Source organism: Salmo salar, chromosome ssa13 (assembly GCF_905237065.1).
Source record: "Salmo salar chromosome ssa13, Ssal_v3.1, whole genome shotgun sequence".
NCBI lineage: Eukaryota > Metazoa > Chordata > Actinopteri > Salmoniformes > Salmonidae > Salmo > Salmo salar.
The window spans coordinates 22,492,378-22,510,367 of record NC_059454.1 but is presented as its reverse complement, the minus strand read 5'-3'; the positions used below and the strand labels follow the sequence as shown (position 1 = coordinate 22,510,367).

At 46.3% G+C, this 17,990-nt stretch overlaps 1 protein-coding gene across 12 annotated transcripts in view; it reads left to right on the top strand.

Moving 5' to 3' along the window:
* Window positions 1-17,990, top strand: part of LOC106566616 (serine/threonine-protein kinase WNK2) — a 96,225-nt gene that overhangs the window by 59,085 nt on the left and 19,150 nt on the right. For 8 of the 12 annotated variants that reach the window (XR_006758514.1, XM_014134798.2, XM_014134802.2 and 5 more), the window contains 15 exons: window positions 16-54; window positions 669-830; window positions 1,587-2,108; window positions 7,772-8,101; window positions 8,808-8,857; window positions 9,519-9,681; window positions 9,767-9,883; window positions 13,560-13,730; window positions 13,940-13,991; window positions 14,577-14,675; window positions 14,984-15,753; window positions 16,131-16,182; window positions 16,313-16,383; window positions 16,552-17,192; window positions 17,557-17,792. Coding sequence is in view for 11 of the 12 variants with exons in the window: in XM_014134798.2 (XP_013990273.2) it covers window positions 16-54; window positions 669-830; window positions 1,587-2,108; window positions 7,772-8,101; window positions 8,808-8,857; window positions 9,519-9,681; window positions 9,767-9,883; window positions 13,560-13,730; window positions 13,940-13,991; window positions 14,577-14,675; window positions 14,984-15,753; window positions 16,131-16,182; window positions 16,313-16,383; window positions 16,552-17,192; window positions 17,557-17,792 (3,475 nt within the window). In the remaining variant the exon portion in view is untranslated. The remainder of the gene's footprint in view (window positions 1-15; window positions 55-668; window positions 831-1,586; window positions 2,109-7,771; window positions 8,102-8,807; window positions 8,858-9,518; window positions 9,682-9,766; window positions 9,884-13,559; window positions 13,731-13,939; window positions 13,992-14,576; window positions 14,676-14,983; window positions 15,754-16,130; window positions 16,183-16,312; window positions 16,384-16,551; window positions 17,193-17,556; window positions 17,793-17,990) is intronic. The other 4 variants (XM_014134799.2, XM_045693054.1, XM_014134804.2 and 1 more) reach the window with 3 other exon arrangements.

Genomic DNA, 17,990 nt, shown 5'->3' with positions numbered 1-17,990 from the left:
TTTCATTTCTCGTAGTACCAACTCTATCTCCACAACCCAGCTTTCCTGAACCAGGTAGATCTCCCTTCGTCTCAATACACACTGTCAAAATCACCTAAATAACATTGTCGGAGGAAGAGAAAACAAATGCACTGTACGTCCTTTGTGTCAGATGAGCAATGTTTAGTTATGACAATACTGTTGTTGGTTTGCCTGTCTATGTTGCTCCTGGGATGAGGACGTTGGGGTTGTTTAGGTGCTCCTGGGATGAGGACGTTGGGGTTGTTTAGGTGCTCCTGGGATGAGGACGTTGGGGTTGTTTAGGTGCTCCTGGGATGAGGACGTTTGGTCAATCACAGAGCAAGTAGTAGGAGTTTCATCTGAGCGTGGCCAAACGGAGACATAATGGGAACTATAATGAAAACAATAGTGTTTTTATCCACTGCATCTGCCAGCTCCTCAGTCCCTCGGGCCTGTTCTGTGTCTGTGGAGTGTGCTGCAGTAACAGCCACATATGCTGGCTGACTCCAAGGACAGGATGGGAAATGTGAGCCTGATTCTTTTTGGGTCAATAGCAGGAAAAGCAGATGTCCAATTGAGAGATGTAACCAGAGACTGACCCCCTCACCCCACTTCTTGTTCTCTCTCGCTCTTGTTCTCTCGCTCGCTCTCTTGTACTCTGTCTGTAGAATGTCCCTGGGGGTCAAAGCTTTCCCCAGCACCACCAGTCATTATCTAGTCTGCCTGCCCAGGCACTGCCTTCTCAGCAGCCATTGGCTCAGGCCTCTGACCCTCTGCAGTTGCAGCCACTACAGATGTCCACTTCTCTGCCCCCAACACACCTTTCACAGGTAACCCCTCCCTTTCACTTACACTGCTACCAGGGATGGATTGTCCTTTATTCCCTTTTTTTTTGGTACCATACTGCATGTAGACAACTCCATGTACGTAGATGTGCTAATTACATTTGGCCACTAAAGTACAGTACCAGTCAAAGGTTTGGATATCTATTCATTTAAGGGTTGAGATGCTTTGGACCGCAGAGTGAAGGAAAAGCAGTCAACAAGTGCTCCGCATATGTGGGAACTCATTCAAGACTGTTGGGAAAGCATTCCAGGTGAAGCTGGTTGAGAGAATGCCAAGAGTGTGCAAAGCTGTCAAGGCAAAGGGTGACTAGTTTGAAGAATCTAAAATATATTTTGATGTAACACTTTTTTTGGTTACTACATGATTCCATATGTTATTTCATAGTTTGATTATTCTACAATGTAGAAAATAGTGAAAATAAAGAAACCTTCTCATTCAAGGTTATCCAAACTTTTGACTGGTACTGTATATATTTTTTTAACTCTTGACCTCAAGCTGAGAGGACTTTGGTCCTTAGTTGAGTATAGCTTGGGGTATCTCTTGCTTTGTCTGGCATCCTATACCTCATAGTGCAGTGCTTTTGTCAAAAGCTGTGCACTATATTGGGAATATGGTATTTTTTTTCCTTTTGCTTGCCTGATTGGTTTGCAGTATGGAACATAACTGTAAACACCATTGGGTTCCATACTCCAGACCCTGGTTTCTGATTGCTTTCATATTCTACCCTTTTCTTCTCCTAGTTTCCCTCACCGTATCCCAACATCCAAGTGGTGACACCTCTGGCTGGATGTGACTCCTACCCTCACCCCTGCCCTGTTCCCCAGTCCTACCCCTCCTCCACTGCCCTATCTCTGCCCCCTCTCTACCTCTCCCCAGGCCAGCCTGCCACTCTGCCCCCCTCTGTCTCACCCCTTGCCCCCCTGCATATAGGGAACGCTCTGGTGCCACCCACCTCTGTGTCCTTGATACCCTCACCAACAACCCTGCTGGCCATGGCAGCACCCACACTGCCACAGCGCCTGCATATGTACCCTGCTGTTTTGCAACAGAGTGTTATGACACACCCACACACACAACAACCTACTCACACACACCCTGTTCACTCACACCCTGCCTCACTACCTGGACAACAGAATACACACCACATGAACCCAGACCGTTCTGCCCTACCCCTACCTGTTCAACACAACACACACCCCACATACACACACCCTGCTGCTGCACCTGAGCTTGCTCTGCACAGCTCTCAGCCGTTAAGACAGGTAAATATACAGTGCCTTCAGAAAGTATTCATACCCCTTAATTTATGCCACATTTTGTTGTTACAGCCTGAATTCAAAATGTATTAAATGTTTTTTCTCACCCATCTACAGACAATACCCCATCAGTTTTTGCAAATGTATTGAAAATGAAATGCATACATGTATAATTTACATACAGTACAAGTCAAAAGTTTGGACATCCATTCAAGGTATTTTCTACATTGTACATTTCTACATGAAATAACACATATGGGATCATGTAGTAAACAAATTAAAATATATTTTAGATTCTTCAAAGTAGCCACCCTTTGCCTTGATGACAGCTTTGCACATTCTTGGCATTCTCTCAACCAGCTTCACCTGGAATGCTTTTTCAGCAGTCTTGAAGGAGTTCCCACATATGCTGATCACTTGTTGGCTGATTGTCAGGTAATTGTGGAGGCCAGGTCATCTAATGCAGCACTCCATCACTCTCATTATTGGTCAAATAGCCCTTACACAGCCTGGAGGTGTGTTGGGTCATTGTCCTGTTGAAAAACAAATGATAGTCCTACTAAGCCTAAACCAGATGGTATGGCGTATTGCTGCAGAATGCTGTGGTAGCCATGCTGGTTTACGTGTGCCTTGAATTCTAAACAAATCAGTGTCACCAGCAAAGCACCATCACACCGCCATGCTTCACGATGGGAACCACACGTGGAGATCATCCGTTCACCTATTCTGCGTCTCAGACACTGTGGTTGGAACCAAAAGTCTCAAATTTGGACTTCAGACCAAAGGAAAGTTTTTCCATCGGTCTAATGTCCATTGCTCGTGTTTCTTGGCCCAAGCAAGTCTCTTATTATTGGTGTCCTTTAGTAGTGGTTTCTTTGCAGCAATTCGGCCATGAAAGCCTGATTCACGCAGTCTCCTCTGAACAGTTGATGTTGAGGTCTGTTACTTGAACTCTGATTTGGGCCGCAATTTCTGAGGCTGGTAACTAATGAACTTATCCTCTGCAGCAGAGGTAACTCTGGGTCTTCCTTTCCTGAGGCAGTCCTCATGAGAGCCAGTTTCGTCATGGTGCTTGATGGTTTTTGCGACTGCACTTGAAGAAACTTTCAAAGTTCTTTACATTTTCCGGATTGACTGATCTTCATGTTTTTAAAGTAATGATCCTGTCCTTTCTCTTTACTTATTTGAGCTGTTCTTGCCATAATATGGACTTGGTCTTTTACCAAATAGGGCTATCTTCTGTATACCACCCCTACCTTGTCACAACACAACTGATTGGCTCAAACACATTAAGAAGGAATGAAATTCCACAAATTGAGTTTTAGCAAGGCACACCTGTTATTTGAAATGCATTCCAGGTGACTACCTCATGAAGCTGGTTGAGAGAATGCCAACAGTGTGCAAAGCTGTCATCCAGGCAAAGGGTGGCTACTTTGAAGAATCTAAAATGTATTTTGATTTGTTTAACACTACCTCATGAAGCTGGTTGAGAGAATGCTAAGAGTGTGCAAAGAGATGGCACATCTCTATTCAACGCTGGTTTGACCAATTGGAATCCATGCCTCAAGATTGTTTTGATAATGCGGACTGGGATATGTTCCAGGTAGCCTCTGAGAATAACATTGACGAATACACAGATACGGTGGCGGAGTTCATCAGGAAGTGTATAGGAGATGTTGTACACACTGTGACTATTGAAATCTACCAAAAACCTTGGATAAATGTCAGTATTGGTGCAAAAGTGAAAGTGCGAACCACCGCATTTTACTATGGCAAGGTGAATGGGAATATGACCGAATACAATCAGTCTAGTTATTTCCTCCATAAGGCAATCACAGGCAAAACATCAGTACAGAGACAGTGGAGTCCCAATTCAATGGCTGAGACACGAGACGTACAGTGGGGGGAAAAAAGTATTTAGTCAGCCACCAATTGTGCAAGTTCTCCCACTTAAAAAGATGAGAGGGGCCTGTAATTTTCATCATAGGTACACGTCAACTATGACAGACAAAATGAGAGAAAAAAATCCAGAAAATCACATTGTAGGATTTTTTATGAATTTATGTGCAAATTATGGTGGAAAATAAGTATTTGGTCAATAACAAAAGTTTATCTCAAAACTTTGTTATATACCCTTTGTTGGCAATGACACAGGTCAAACGTTTTCTGTAAGTCTTCACAAGGTTTTCACACACTGTTGCTGGTATTTTGGCCCATTCCTCCATGCAGATCTCCTCTAGAGCAGTGATGTTTTGGGGCTGTCGCTGGGCAACATGGACTTTCAACTCCCTCCAAAGATTTTCTATGGGGTTGAGATCTGGAGACAGGCTAGGCCACTCCAGGACCTTGAAATGCTTCTTACGAAGCCACTCCTTCGTTGCCCGGGCGGTGTGTTTGGGATCATTGTCATGCTGAAAGACCCAGCCACGTTTCATCTTCAATGCCCTTGCTGATGGAAGGAGGTTTTCACTCAAAATCTCACGATGCATGGCCCCATTCATTCTTTCCTTTACACGGATCAGTCGTCTTGGTCCCTTTGCAGAAAAACAGCCCCAAAGCATGATGTTTCCACCCCCATGCTTCACAGTAGGTATGGTGTTCTTTGGATGCAACTCAGCATTCTTTGTCCTCCAAACACGACGAGTTGAGTTTTTACCAAAAAGTTATATTTTGGTTTCATCTGACCATATGACATTCTCCCAATCCTCTTCTGGATCATCCAAATGCTCTCTAGCAAACTTCAGATGGGCCTGGACATGTACTGGCTTAAGCAGGGGGACACGTCTGGCACTGCAGGATTTGAGTCCCTGGCGGCGTAGTGTGTTACTGATGGTAGGCTTTGTTACTTTGGTCCCAGCTCTCTGCAGGTCATTCACTAGGTCCCCCCGTGTGGTTCTGGGATTTTTGCTCACCGTTCTTGTGATCATTTTGACCCCACGGGGTGAGATCTTGCGTGGAGCCCCAGATCGAGGGAGATTATCAGTGGTCTTGTATGTCTTCCATTTCCTAATAATTGCTCCCACAGTTGATTTCTTCAAACCAAGCTGCTTACTTATTGCAGATTCAGTCTTCCCAGCCTGGTGCAGGTCTACAATTTTGTTTCTGGTGTCCTTTGACAGCTCTTTGGTCTTGGCCATAGTGGAGTTTGGAGTGTGACTGTTTGAGGTTGTGGACAGGTGTCTTTTATACTGATAACAAGTTCAAACAGGTGCCATTTAATACAGGTAACGAGTGGAGGACAGAGGAGCCTCTTAAAGAAGAAGTTACAGGTCTGTGAGAGCCAGAAATCTTGCTTGTTTGTAGGTGACCAAATACTTATTTTCCACCATAATTTGCAAATAAATTCATTACAAATCCTACAATGTGATTTTCTGGAATTTTCTTTCTCATTTTGTCTGTCATAGTTGACGTGTACCTATGATGAAAATTACAGGCCTCTCTCATCTTTTTAAGTGGGAGAACTTGCACAATTGGTGGCTGACTAAATACTTTTTTCCCCCACTGTATGTGGCAGGGTCTACAGGCAATCACGGACTACAAAACCAGCCACGCCGCGGACAGTCTTGCTTCTGGACAAGCTAAACACCTTCTTTGCCTGCTTTGAGGATAACACAGTGGCACCGATGTGGCCCGCTACCAAGGACTGTTTGCACTCCTTGACTGTGGCCGACGTGGGTTAACCCTTGCAAGGCTGCTGGTCCATACGGCATCCCTAGACGCATCCTCATAGCATGCATAGACCAGCTGGCTGGAGTGTTTTAAGGACATATTCAATCTCTCCCTATCCCAGTCTGCTGTTCTCACTTGCTTTAAGATGTCCACCATTGTTCCTGTACCCAAGAAAGCAAAGGTAACTGAACTAAATGACTATTGCCCCATATCACTCATTTCTGTCATCATGAAATGCTTTGAGAGGCTAGTTAAGGATCCTCTACCTTACCTGACTCCCTAGACCCACTTCAATTTGCTTACCACCCCAATAGATCCACAGATGATACAATCTCCATCGCACTGTCCTATCCCATCCGGACAAGAGGAATACCTATGTAAGAATGGTGTTCGTTGAGTATAGCTCAGCATTCAATGCCATAGTACCCTCCAAGCTCATCATTAAGCTCAGGGGCCTGGGTCTGAACCCCGCCCTGTGCAACTTGGTCCTGGACTTCCTGACGGGTCGCCCCCAGGTGGTGAAGGTAGGAAACAACACCTATTCGCTGATCCTCAACACAGGGGCCCCACAAGGGTGCGTGCTCAGCCCCCTCCTGTACTCCCTGTTCCTCCTGTACTCCCTGTTCAACCATGACTGCGTGGCCACGTACGCTTCCAACTCAATCAAGTTTTCAGACAACACAACAATAGTAGGCCTAATTACCAAGAATGACGAGACAGCCTACAGGGGAGAGGTGAGGGCCCTGGGAGAATGGTGCCAGGAAAATAACCTCTCACTCAATGTCAACAAAACAAAGGAGCCGAACGTGGACTTCAGGAAACAGCAGAGGGAGCACGTCCCTATCCACATCAACGGGACCGCAGTGAAGGTGGAAAGATTCAAGTTCCTTGGTGTACACATCACTGATGATCTGAAATGGTCCACCCACACAGACGGTGTGGTAAAAAAGGTGCAACAGCGCCTCTTCAACCTCAGGAGGCTGAAGAAATTTGGCTTAGGCCCTAAAACCCTCAAACTTTTACAAATGCACAATTGAGCGCATCCTGTCGGGCTGTATCACCGCCTGGTACGGCAACTGCACTGGCTGCAACCGCAGGGCTCTCCAGAGAGTGGTGCGGTCTGCCCAACGCATCACCCGGGGAAAACTACCTGCCTTCCAGGACACCTACAGCACCGTTGTTGAGCCATCCTCAGTTTTCTCCTACCACAGCCATTAAACTCTAACTGTTTTAAAGTCACCATTGGCCTCATGGTGAAATCCCTGAGCGGTTTCCTTCCTCTCTGGCAACTGAGTTAGACAGGACGCCTGTATCTTTGTAGTGACTGGGTGTATTGATAAACTGTCCAAAGTGTAATTAATAACTTCACCATGCTCAAAGGGATATTCAATATCTTTTTTTATTTGTGTCCATCTAACAATAGGTGCTCTTTGCGAGGCATTGGAAAACCTCCCTCGTCTTTTGTGGTTGAATCTGTTTGAAATTCACTGTTCGACTGCGGGACCTTACAATTATCTGTATGTGTGGGGTACAGAGCTGAGGAAGTCATTCAAAAATCATGTTAAACACTATTGCACGTAGAGTTAGTCCATGCAACGTATTATGACTTATTAAGCACATTTTTAATGCTGAACTTATTTAGGCTTGCAATAACAAAGGGATTGAATACTTAGAATCAACATTTTTAGCTTTTCATTTTTTATTAGCTTGTAAAAATTTCTAAATTCCACGTTGACATTGTGATATGTGTAGGCCAGTGAAAACAAATCTCAATTTAATCAATTTTACATACTGGCTGTAACACAATGTGGAAAAAGTCAAGGGGTGTGAATGCTTTGAAGGTTTTTGTGGTATAACGGGAGTCTGGAACCGTATCTGTTCTTCCATACCTAGCTATTCTTTTTGTGTGTATTTTTGTAGACATGATAATGTGACAGCGTGTTCATGTGGTGTCCTCCCCTACTATAATATACTTTCTGTGTTCCTCCCTACCTCAACAGGTCAAGCAGCAAACCCAGGTTCCAGATCCAGTCCACCCCTCCCAGCCTACCCATCCTGCAGTTTTCTCCTCTCCCATACATAGTGGACTGGACAGGGGCACAGTCACTGCCACAGCCCAGCTTGACCAGAACCTCAGCCAAACCCTGTCTCAGCGTCAGGCACTAGGCCAGAACCAGAGCCAACCCCAGGCTCCAGCGTCACAGCCACCAGGCTCCCAGACAGCAGGACCTGGGCCTGCCAGCACCAGCTTGACACAGCAGAACCAGGCCAGTGCCAGCACAGGGACCACGGTCACCTCGGCACAGCCTCAAACAGAGTCCAATCTGGAGGTATGGAGGACTGACCTGACCTATACATCCCCACCCTAAGCCCTCAAATCCCCCCCCCTCAGTCCTTCAAATAGCCCCTCCGACCCTCCCTCTACCTGTTCCTCAAACAACATCAATGTCCCTGCACGCCAAATATCCTCCCCAACCATACATTGGTTAAATTGTGCCTTTTGGTCGCATATGCTCCTAAATATTTAGCTGTGCGACCTGGAATTTTAATTTGGGAGCACCAGTGCGCCTAGGAAAAAAAATCACCCAGATGATAATTGTTGTAATGATTAGGCTTTGCGGTGCCCCTGTTTGAGTATTCCATGATTACTACAAATAAAACGTTCAAAAGTTGTACCCATATTATCACGTGTAAACCATGACGTGGGCCGTTCTAAAACTACTCGTGAGCCATTAACCATTTGTTTACACCTTATTCAGTCACGTTATCTCATTAGCTAACTAGCTTACAACCTGGTAACTTTACCAGTATATCTAAACATTTGGGGGCACAGAAAGAAAGGCTAGTTTATTTTCAGGAGATCAATGATAATAGGGAATGGTGCTTTTTACACGTTGTAGAAACCGAATATTCCACAACTCTCCCTCATCTCTGTTTGACCTAGCTAGTAGTGACACACTCAATGTTCCCACCCTCTGTTCACAGCATGAACATCCCTTCATCCTGTTGTACTCACTTTGTTTGATTTGTCTGCAGGATCCTGGTGCAGAGAAGCAGGCGTCAGGGGCCAGCTACTCCTACGACAGGTATGATGGCTATTTGGTGGTGTGGTAGGAGACTTGTTCAGTGATGCCGATCATCCTCTTCTCTCAGGATGAGGGTAATCTAACCACTATGGTAAGAGGTTTGGTGGTGGGGCATCAGTGGTAGTTGCTTAGCAACGGGCATCCCATAGACCTCACTTATGGTTTTGGAGAGTGCTAGCAGAGAGCGAGTGTTGCCCAGGCTTGTTGTGATGCAGGATGTGGTGGTTGATGAATGAAATGAACAGAGGGATTGAGTGTTGTGTACCGCAGGGAATCCGTTGTCTAGCACTATAGTATAGAGGCCTACCAATTTGACAACTGGGAAATCTGGATACTGTTTCTGCTCCCTAATTTAATTGTTATAAAGAACGGTGTAACAAGACCCTTGTATCGCTTTATTATAAACAATTTCCCTTGAAGCAGAAAACGTGTGGGCTTTCCCTTAATCCACCACCTGGTTTAGTTTTGATTTTGATATGCCAAAATGGTTAACTTTCGGTACGCAGCTGACCCTTAAAGTGCACATCGGAGAAGTGTGCACACTGTTCAGTACTCTGGTTTAGTGCAGGATTTTAGGATTGTCTCAACCCATTGCATTTTACTTTATGTATGAGTTGGTTGACTTTTCCATAACATGGTCTCCCGCTCTTCTGTAACCCAGTGTGAACTCCGATGCCACCTCAGGGAAGGAGATGAGCGACGGTAATGAGGGGACACACGGGTCAGGGAAGGGCGAGGGGAAGGTCCGGAAACCCCACCGCCGCTCCACACGCACCCGCTCACGCCAAGAGAAGCTCAACAAGCCCAAACTCAGCATGCTCAACGTGAGTACAGCACACGCATACAGAGTCTTACGATCAATCTGCACACCGCACATCCATGTCTGACCTCTGTTCCTCCCTGGTCCAGGTGTGTAATACAGGGGATAAGATGGTGGAGTGTCAGCTGGAGACCCACAACCACAAGATGGTCACCTTCAAGTTTGACCTGGACGGAGACGCACCTGAGGAGATCGCCACTTACATGGTACGGTTAGTGGAAACGCTTGCAATGGCACATACAGGGCATTCTGAAAGTATTCAGTCACCTTCCCTTTTTCCAGATTTTGTTATATTAGCCTTATTCTAAAATGGATTAAATAAAACATTTCCCTCATCAATTTATACACAATACCCCATAATGACAAAGCAAAAACGGGTTTAACTTATTTACATAAGTATTCAGACCTTTGCGATGACTCAAAATTGAGCTCAGGTGCAACCTATTTCCATTGATCATCCTTGAGATGTTTCTCCAACTTGATTGGAGTCCACCTGTGGTAAATTTCAATTGATTGGACATGATTTGGAAAGGCATACACACGTCTATATAAGGCCCCACAGTTGACAGTGCATGTCAGAGCAAAAACCAAGCCATGAGGTCAGAGGAATTGTCCGTAGAGCTCCGGGACAGGATTGCGTAGAGGAACGGTACTGGGGAAGGGTACCAAAACAACTTAACTGTAGCATTGAAGGTCCCCAAGAACACAGTGGTCTCCATCATTCTTAAATGGAAGAAGTTTGGAACCACAAACTCTTCCTAGAGCTGGCCGCCCGGCCAAACTTAGCAATCGGGGGGAAAAGGGCGTTGGTCAGGGAGGTGACCAATAACCTGATGGTCAGTCTGACGGTCAGTCTGACAGAGCTCACAAGTTCCTCTGTGGAGATGGGAGAACCTGCCAGAAGGGTGACCATCTCTGCAGCACTCCACTAATCAGGCCTTTATGGTGGCCAGACGAAAGACATTCCTTAGTAAGGCCCATGACACCCCACTTGGAGTTTGCCAAAAGGCACCTAAAGGACTCTGAGAACATGGAACAAGATTCTCTGGTCTTTGGCCTGAATGCCAAGCATCACGTCTGGCGGAAACCTGGCACCATCCCTACGGTGAAGCATGGTGGTGGCAGCATCATGTTGTGGGGATGTTTTTCAGCGGTAGAGCCTGGGAAACTAGTCAGGATTGAGGGAAAGCTGAACAGCGCAAAGTACTGAGATCCTTGATGAAGTCCTGAGTGCTCTCGAGCAGGTTCTCAGACTGGGGCGAAGGTTCACCTTCCAACATGACAACGACACTAAGCACACAGCCAAGACAACGCAGGAGTGGCTTCGGGACAAATCTCAATGTCCTTGAGTGGCCCAGCCAGAGCTCAGTCTTAAACCTTATCGAACATCTCTGAAGAGACCTGAAAATAGTTGTGCCGCAATGCTCCCCATTCAGCTTGAGAGGATCTGCAGAGAAGAATGGAAGAAACTCCCCAAATACAGATGTGCCAAGATTGTAGCGTCATACCCAAGAAGATTCGATGCTGTAATCGCTGCCAAAGGTGCTTCAACAAAGGTACTGAGTGAAGGGTCTGAATACTTACAGTACCAGTCAAAAGTTGACACCTACTCATTTAAGTTTTATTTTTATAAAAACATTTTTTTTTTTTCTACATTGTAGAATAATAATGAAGACATCAAAAATATGAAATAATACATATAGAATCATGTAGTAACCAAAAGTGTTAAACAAATCAATATATTTTAGATTCTTCAAAGTAGCCACCCTTTGCCTTGACAGCTTTGCACACTTGGCATTCTCAACCAGCTTCACCAGAAATGCTTTTCCAACAGTCTTGTCGGCTGCTTTTTCGTCACTCTGTGGTCCAACTCATCTGAATTGGGTTGAGGTCGGGTCATTGTGGAGGCCAGGTCATCTGATGCATTACTCCATCACTCTCCTTCTTGGTCAAATAGACCTTACACTGCCTGAAGGTGTGTTGGATCATTGTCCTGTTGAAAAATAAATTATATTCCCACTAAGCTCAAACGAGATGGGAAAGTGTATTGCTGCAGAATGCTGTGGTAGCCATGCTGGTTAAGTGTACCTTGAATTCTAAATACATCACTGACAGTGTAACCAGCAACGCACCATCTCACCTTCTCCATGCTTCACGGTGGGAACCACACATGCAGAGATCATCCGTTCACCTACTCTGCGTCTCACAAAGACATGGCGGTTGGAACCAAAAATCTCAAATTTGGACTCATCAGACCAAAGGACAGATTTCCAATGGTCTAACGTCCATTGCTCGTGTTTCTTGACCAAAGCAAGTATCTCTTATTGGTGTCCTTTTTAATAGTGGTTTCTTTGCAGCAATTTGACCATGAAAGCCTGATTCATGCAGTCTACTCTGAACTATTGATGTGTCTGAAGCATTTATTTGGGCTGCAATCTGAGGTGCAGTTAACTCTAATGAACATATCCTCTGCAGCAGAGGTAACTCTGGGTCTTCCTTTCATGTGGCAGTCCTCATGAGAGCCAGTTTCGTCATAGCGCTGGATGGTTTTTGCGACTGCACTTGAAGGAACTTTGAAAGTTCTTGACATTTTCCGGATTGACTGACCATGTCTTCAAGTAATGATTGACTGTCTTTTCTCTTTGCTTATTTGAGCTGTTCTTGCCATAATATGGACTTAGCCCTATTTGGTAAAAGACTATCTTCTGTATACCCACCCCTACCTTGTCACAACACAACTGATTGGCTCAAACTCATTAAGAAAAAGAAATTCCACAAATTAACTTAACAAGGAACACCTGTTAATTGAAATGCATTCCAGGTGACTACCTCATGAAGCTGGTTGAGAGAATGCCAAGAGTGTGCAAAGCTGTCATCCAGGCAAAGGGTGGCTACTTTGAAGAATCTCAAATATAACATATATTTTGATTTAACACTTTTTTGGGGGGGGTTACTACATGATTCCATATGTGTTATTTCATAGTGTTGATGTCTTCACTATTCTACAATGTAGAAAATAGTAAAACAACCCTTGAATGAATAGGTGTCAACTTTTGACTGGTACTGTATTTAAATGTGAAATTTCTATATTTTTAATAAATTAGCAAATTTCTAAAAACCTGTTTTTGTCATTATGGAGTATTGTGTGTAGATTGAGGGGGAAAAAACGATTTAATCCATTTTAGAATAAGGCTGTAAAGTGACAATCAAGGTGTCTGAATACTTTCCGAATGCACTGTAAAGCCATGAGAATTGTGGAGGAAAAAAAACTATTTGTTTCTTACATGCACTTTGAGACACACAAGCACATACCCACTGATTGACACCTCCACACACAAGCTTGTGTAGTCCTGAATATCCTTATGAACACCCACTTGTGTTGTGGGGCTACTGCACCTACAGATGCACACAGCAGCTCCAAAAAATGTTCCACCACGCCCCAGAGAAAGTGTTACCTCTTTCAGCCGGCTTCCTAAACTGTGTTTGTGCTCTCTGCCTGCTAGCTCTTAGTGAGGGAGATGCTCTTTCATGTCTCAAGGTACTGAAACTCCCTATCATGCTGTTCTTTTCCACTGCATTGCAGCAAAACTCTCTCCTCTCGCTCTAAAAACTCCTGCCCTGTTCATTTTGGCTGGGTACACTTTTTTTTTGTATGTGGATTCCTATTTTATTGCACATGATTTTTGTTTCATTCCCCCCAACATCCTATAGAGGTTTCCAAAACTGATACCTCTGGCCCAGTTTTGGAAAGGCAGGTTTCAAACACTTTTTAGTGACTTATTCAATTCACATAGGCCTAGTCCAATATTATCAGAGAAGTCCATTTATTATCAACTTTTAAGGGGATCTAATACTGACGGATGGTCTCCCTCTGTCCCTCAGGTGGAGAATGACTTCATCCTGCTCCTGGAGAAGGAGATGTTTATAGAGCAGCTGAAGGACATTGTGGACAAGGCTGAGGATATGCTGAGTGAAGACACAGAGGGGGAGAGGAGCTCTGACCACGCGGGCAGTCCTCAACAGAGCCACGGAACAGTCATACTGGGGGGAGAGGTGAGGAGGGGGAGGTAACAGAGTTGGGGGGGGGGGGGGTGGCAGTTGGCATCCTCAAAACACTCTCAAGATGACTGTGAGCAGGGCTGCCAACAAACCATCCGGGGGCCAACATGGTGACATTGTTGAGAGAATCCGTTCAAGCTTCATTGTCTAGAAGTTATACTCTTTAGCGGCAGCCATTTTATAACGATTCTTTCCCTTTCTAGGGTTCAAAGACTGCTACACCTAATTCACCACAGCTTGTTTACCAGCAGAATGGTAAGGCTTCACTACCTCCTGGCCCACACATTGTGTGCAGGCTTTTGCTAAAGCCCAGCTGTAACACATCGATTCAGAAAATCAACTAATCATGATTTTCAAATGATTTTTAATTATGTATGTTAGTGATAAGCTAGAAGAAATGCCTGCACTCGCTGTGGTCTTCCAGGACCATTAATCTTCTAGTTTCTCAACCCACTTCAGATGCATTACATAGCACATTACAGCCTCTCCCTGTGAACCTCCAGACACAGCACATTATAATGTTCTGGGTGGTTGTGGTCAGGAGTGGAGATGAAGAGGGTGACTGGTTGTTTCATAGGGACTGCAATCTCTCTTCAGCTCTCAATCGCTCTTCTTTCACATCTCTCGGTCCCATCTTTTCATGTCTCCCCCAATCAATCTCTCTATCCCCCGTTCTCTTCCTATAAACATAATTTGGTACTTGATATGAATTTGTGACCCTCTTTTTCTCCTGTATTTGCAGTTCATCTGCATTTCAGTGTATGTGTCTCTTTCTAGCTCTATTCTGTTGCTAGTAGATCTGGATCTATGAGTGCGTCTTTGTCTCTGTGTACTTGGCAGTCCTCCACACTGGGAAGCGCTGGTTCATTATCTGCCCCGTGGCCGAGACGCCCACGCCAGACAGGGAGAAGACCTCATCAGACGCCTCTACAGCCAAGGGTGTGTGTACACACACACACACACACACACACACACACACACGAGTGGGTGAATAAAGCTGTGTGTGTGAATGAGCTAATGAGCGTGTGTTGTATGTGCTGTGTAGGGGTCAGTTATGTAATGCCAGTGTTGTAGTGGCTGTGGTGAAGGGCAGGCTTTGTGCTCCAACTGACAGAGCTCTGATGGGGGAAGACAAGTGATGTAATACCCTCACACACCCACAGGACATCTATCTCCTTGACTCCTCTTTAATTTCATCATCTCTTTCTTTAACGCCTTCTCTCTCTCCCCTGCTCTCTCTGCTACAGAGGTTCCCGATACGTCATTGTCTAGGTCCAGCTGCAGTACTACTCCTCCTGTTCCTGCCCTGACCACCACAGCCCCTACTCCAGCCCCTTCTGCCCTCCCTGCACCTCAGAGATCTGCTCAGCCTCAGGACCCCAATGTGGGCAAGGCCAGAATGCAGCAGCCCCAGGCCTCTGGAACCAAACCCACCACCAATACTACCACTGCTGCTGTGGGCCGCCACGAGCCCTGTGTCTCCATGGTAACAGACATCCCATGCTGCCCCATTGTTCCACCCGTGTCTCTGGATGTGAATGGGGTGGGACATAAAGGGGCGAGCGGCACTTCCTCCTGTCTACCCAATCAGGGGGCCAGCCTGTCAGGAGACCTGCCCCCTCTGGGCTCCCACCAACCTGTGGTCTTGCAGCAGCCCTACGCTACACCCAGCATGGTGGGTGGAGGAGGTGGAGCCACAACACCATCACAGCCCCAGAGTCCAGCCCACCAGGCCTCCCAGCAGCAGGATGGACCTGGTGGATCTGGGAGTGGAGGTGGTGGGGGCCTGGGGGAGTCTGATGGCGAGGGCCCCCCCAGGGTGGAATTTGTGGACCGCACTATCAAGACTCTTGATGAGAAGCTGAGGAACCTGCTGTACCAGGAGTACGCCCCATCTGCTCCCTCCAGCACTGCCTCAGACCTCCAGGGCTTCAGCACAGAGGGGGTCAGCTCTCCCCTTGTCTCTGACAGCCAGACCATCACAGAGGGGGGGCTCTCCAGGAAGGGAGAGCTGCTGGTAAAGATGCACCGTGTGTGTGCGCACGTGTATTCCGATTGGGGCAGCCGCAGGGTTTGATCTGATGTGTGTGTGAATCCCTAGTGTGATATTGATTCAGCCATTGACTGTAATCACTGGCAATTATAACTCACAGCCTTTAGTGAGACTGGTACTGCGTTTAGCAGAGGAAGTAGAGCTCAGGGTTGCTGGCCAGATAATGCATTATACTCTACACCCATGGCGGTTTGATCTCTGATGCGGGTTGTGTGGGTGGGATGGCCGTTGATATATTTAGACACGGCAGGGGTCAGAAGGACAATGGCTAGACAAACACCCTGTAACCCTCATATACTATTGATCAAATAGTTCTTCCCCCCCCCTTTTTCCACTCTCAGCCTCAGATCCCTGAGCGTACAGATAGTTTGGATACCCTGAGTGACTCTGCAGGTAAATAACATCCCAAAACACACTTTTTCTATGATATTACATTATCCTATGTATTGTGTATCTATTTCTGACTATTTAGGGTAGACCCCAAAGTGATTCAGTTGTTTTAATGTTTCAATATTTGGTCAAGCCTGTAAAGGTGTGCTGAACACTGACATGATGGGCAGTTCCAGTTCCTATGGCTCCAAGAGCCGTTTTCAGGTAACTTTACCTTAGCTAAACATTCTGAAAAGAGAAACTATCTTGAGTAAGCCAAAGTTGACTTCTATTTTATTAGATTGAATTCTTCTTATTCTATTCAATACAATATTAAATGTTTAAATCGTTTACTCAGTTTCAATTTGATCATGGTCTTTTCTCCCCCTCCAGATCGTCCCCACTCCTCCAGAAGTCATCATCCGTCGTTTAGAGAAGGGCAGAAGTCGCAGCACCTGCAGCTCCACGGCTCCCTCTAGTGGCTCGGGGGGCTCTCACGCTGCAGCTGAGGGGGGAGGACGGCGAGGCCAGGGGTGTATGGCCGTGGGCAGGTTCTCAGTGATAACCACCGAAGAGGGGTTGGAAAACAACCCCAAACCTCACTGTAGCCACCGCTACTCAGCCCCCCCAGACTTCTACCAGGACACTCCCACATCCAGCCCCAACGCCACCCCCACCCTGCTCCCACGCGCCCACACTGCTGACGCTGCCACGAACTACTCCTTCCACTTCGACTCTGACTCAGGGGAGGAGGACACCAGTAGTTTAGCCCCTACCCACCACAAGCCTCCAGCCCACGTACTCTCGGAACACAGCGGAAGTGACCTCATGAAGAGGGCGGTGGCCTTCCTGCGCCGCACGGGCCGCAGCAGCAGTGTGCAGAGCTCTGATTCGCCGAGCCGGCAACCCGTGGTAGCGAACGGCCACGCCCTCTCGCCGCCTGGACCCGGCCACGCATCGTACATCAGCAGTGACAACGATTCTGAGTTTGAGGACGCAGACATGAGGAAGGAGCTGCAGAGGCTGAGGGAAAAGTATGTGTACAAACACACACACAAAAATAGGAATTCATGCATGCACAGGGTCAATGTTAACCCATTTGAAATATAGCAAACTATCAACCACTGTAACCTTCATAGCCCTGGATAGGTTTATAGCCCATTAAACGGCAGGTAGCCTAGTGGTTAAGTGTTGGACTAGTAACCGAAAGGTTGCAAGATTGAATCCCAGAGTTGACAAGGTAAAAATCTGTCGTTCTGCTTAACTGCTATTTAGTGACCTTTTTAAAATTGTGAGTCAATATAAATAACACTTCTCTCTAACTGTGGGAGGAAATGGAATACATTCTTCCATATTATTGCATGTAGAGTTTCTCTTGCGCGCTCTCTTCCTCCCCAGACACATGAAGGAGATCTCCGAGCTGCAGGCGTTCCAGAGGAATGAGATCGAGCGTCTGTATAAAGAGGTGGGGAAAGCCCTGCCGCCTGGTGTAGGCCTGCTGCACGCTGCGCCCCCTAGTGGCCGCAGACGTAGGGCCAGCAAACACAAGCTGAAGGCGGGCAAGCTGCTCAACCCCACGGTGCAGCAGCTGAAAAACAACCTGAACACCACCACCACCACCGGTGAGAGAAAAGGTGTGTGGATGTGTCAGACAGTGGTGAGAAGAGGGGAGAGAGGTGTGATTGATAGAGGGGAATGAGAGTAGGTGTGAGTGAGGAGTGAAAAATGTGAGTGGGAGGAGAGCGAGAGAAAGGTGTGTTTGTGAGCAGTCTTGAGGCAGATTTGGGAGGATTAGAAATGTGGTAATAACAAATAAAAATGTATCCCCAATT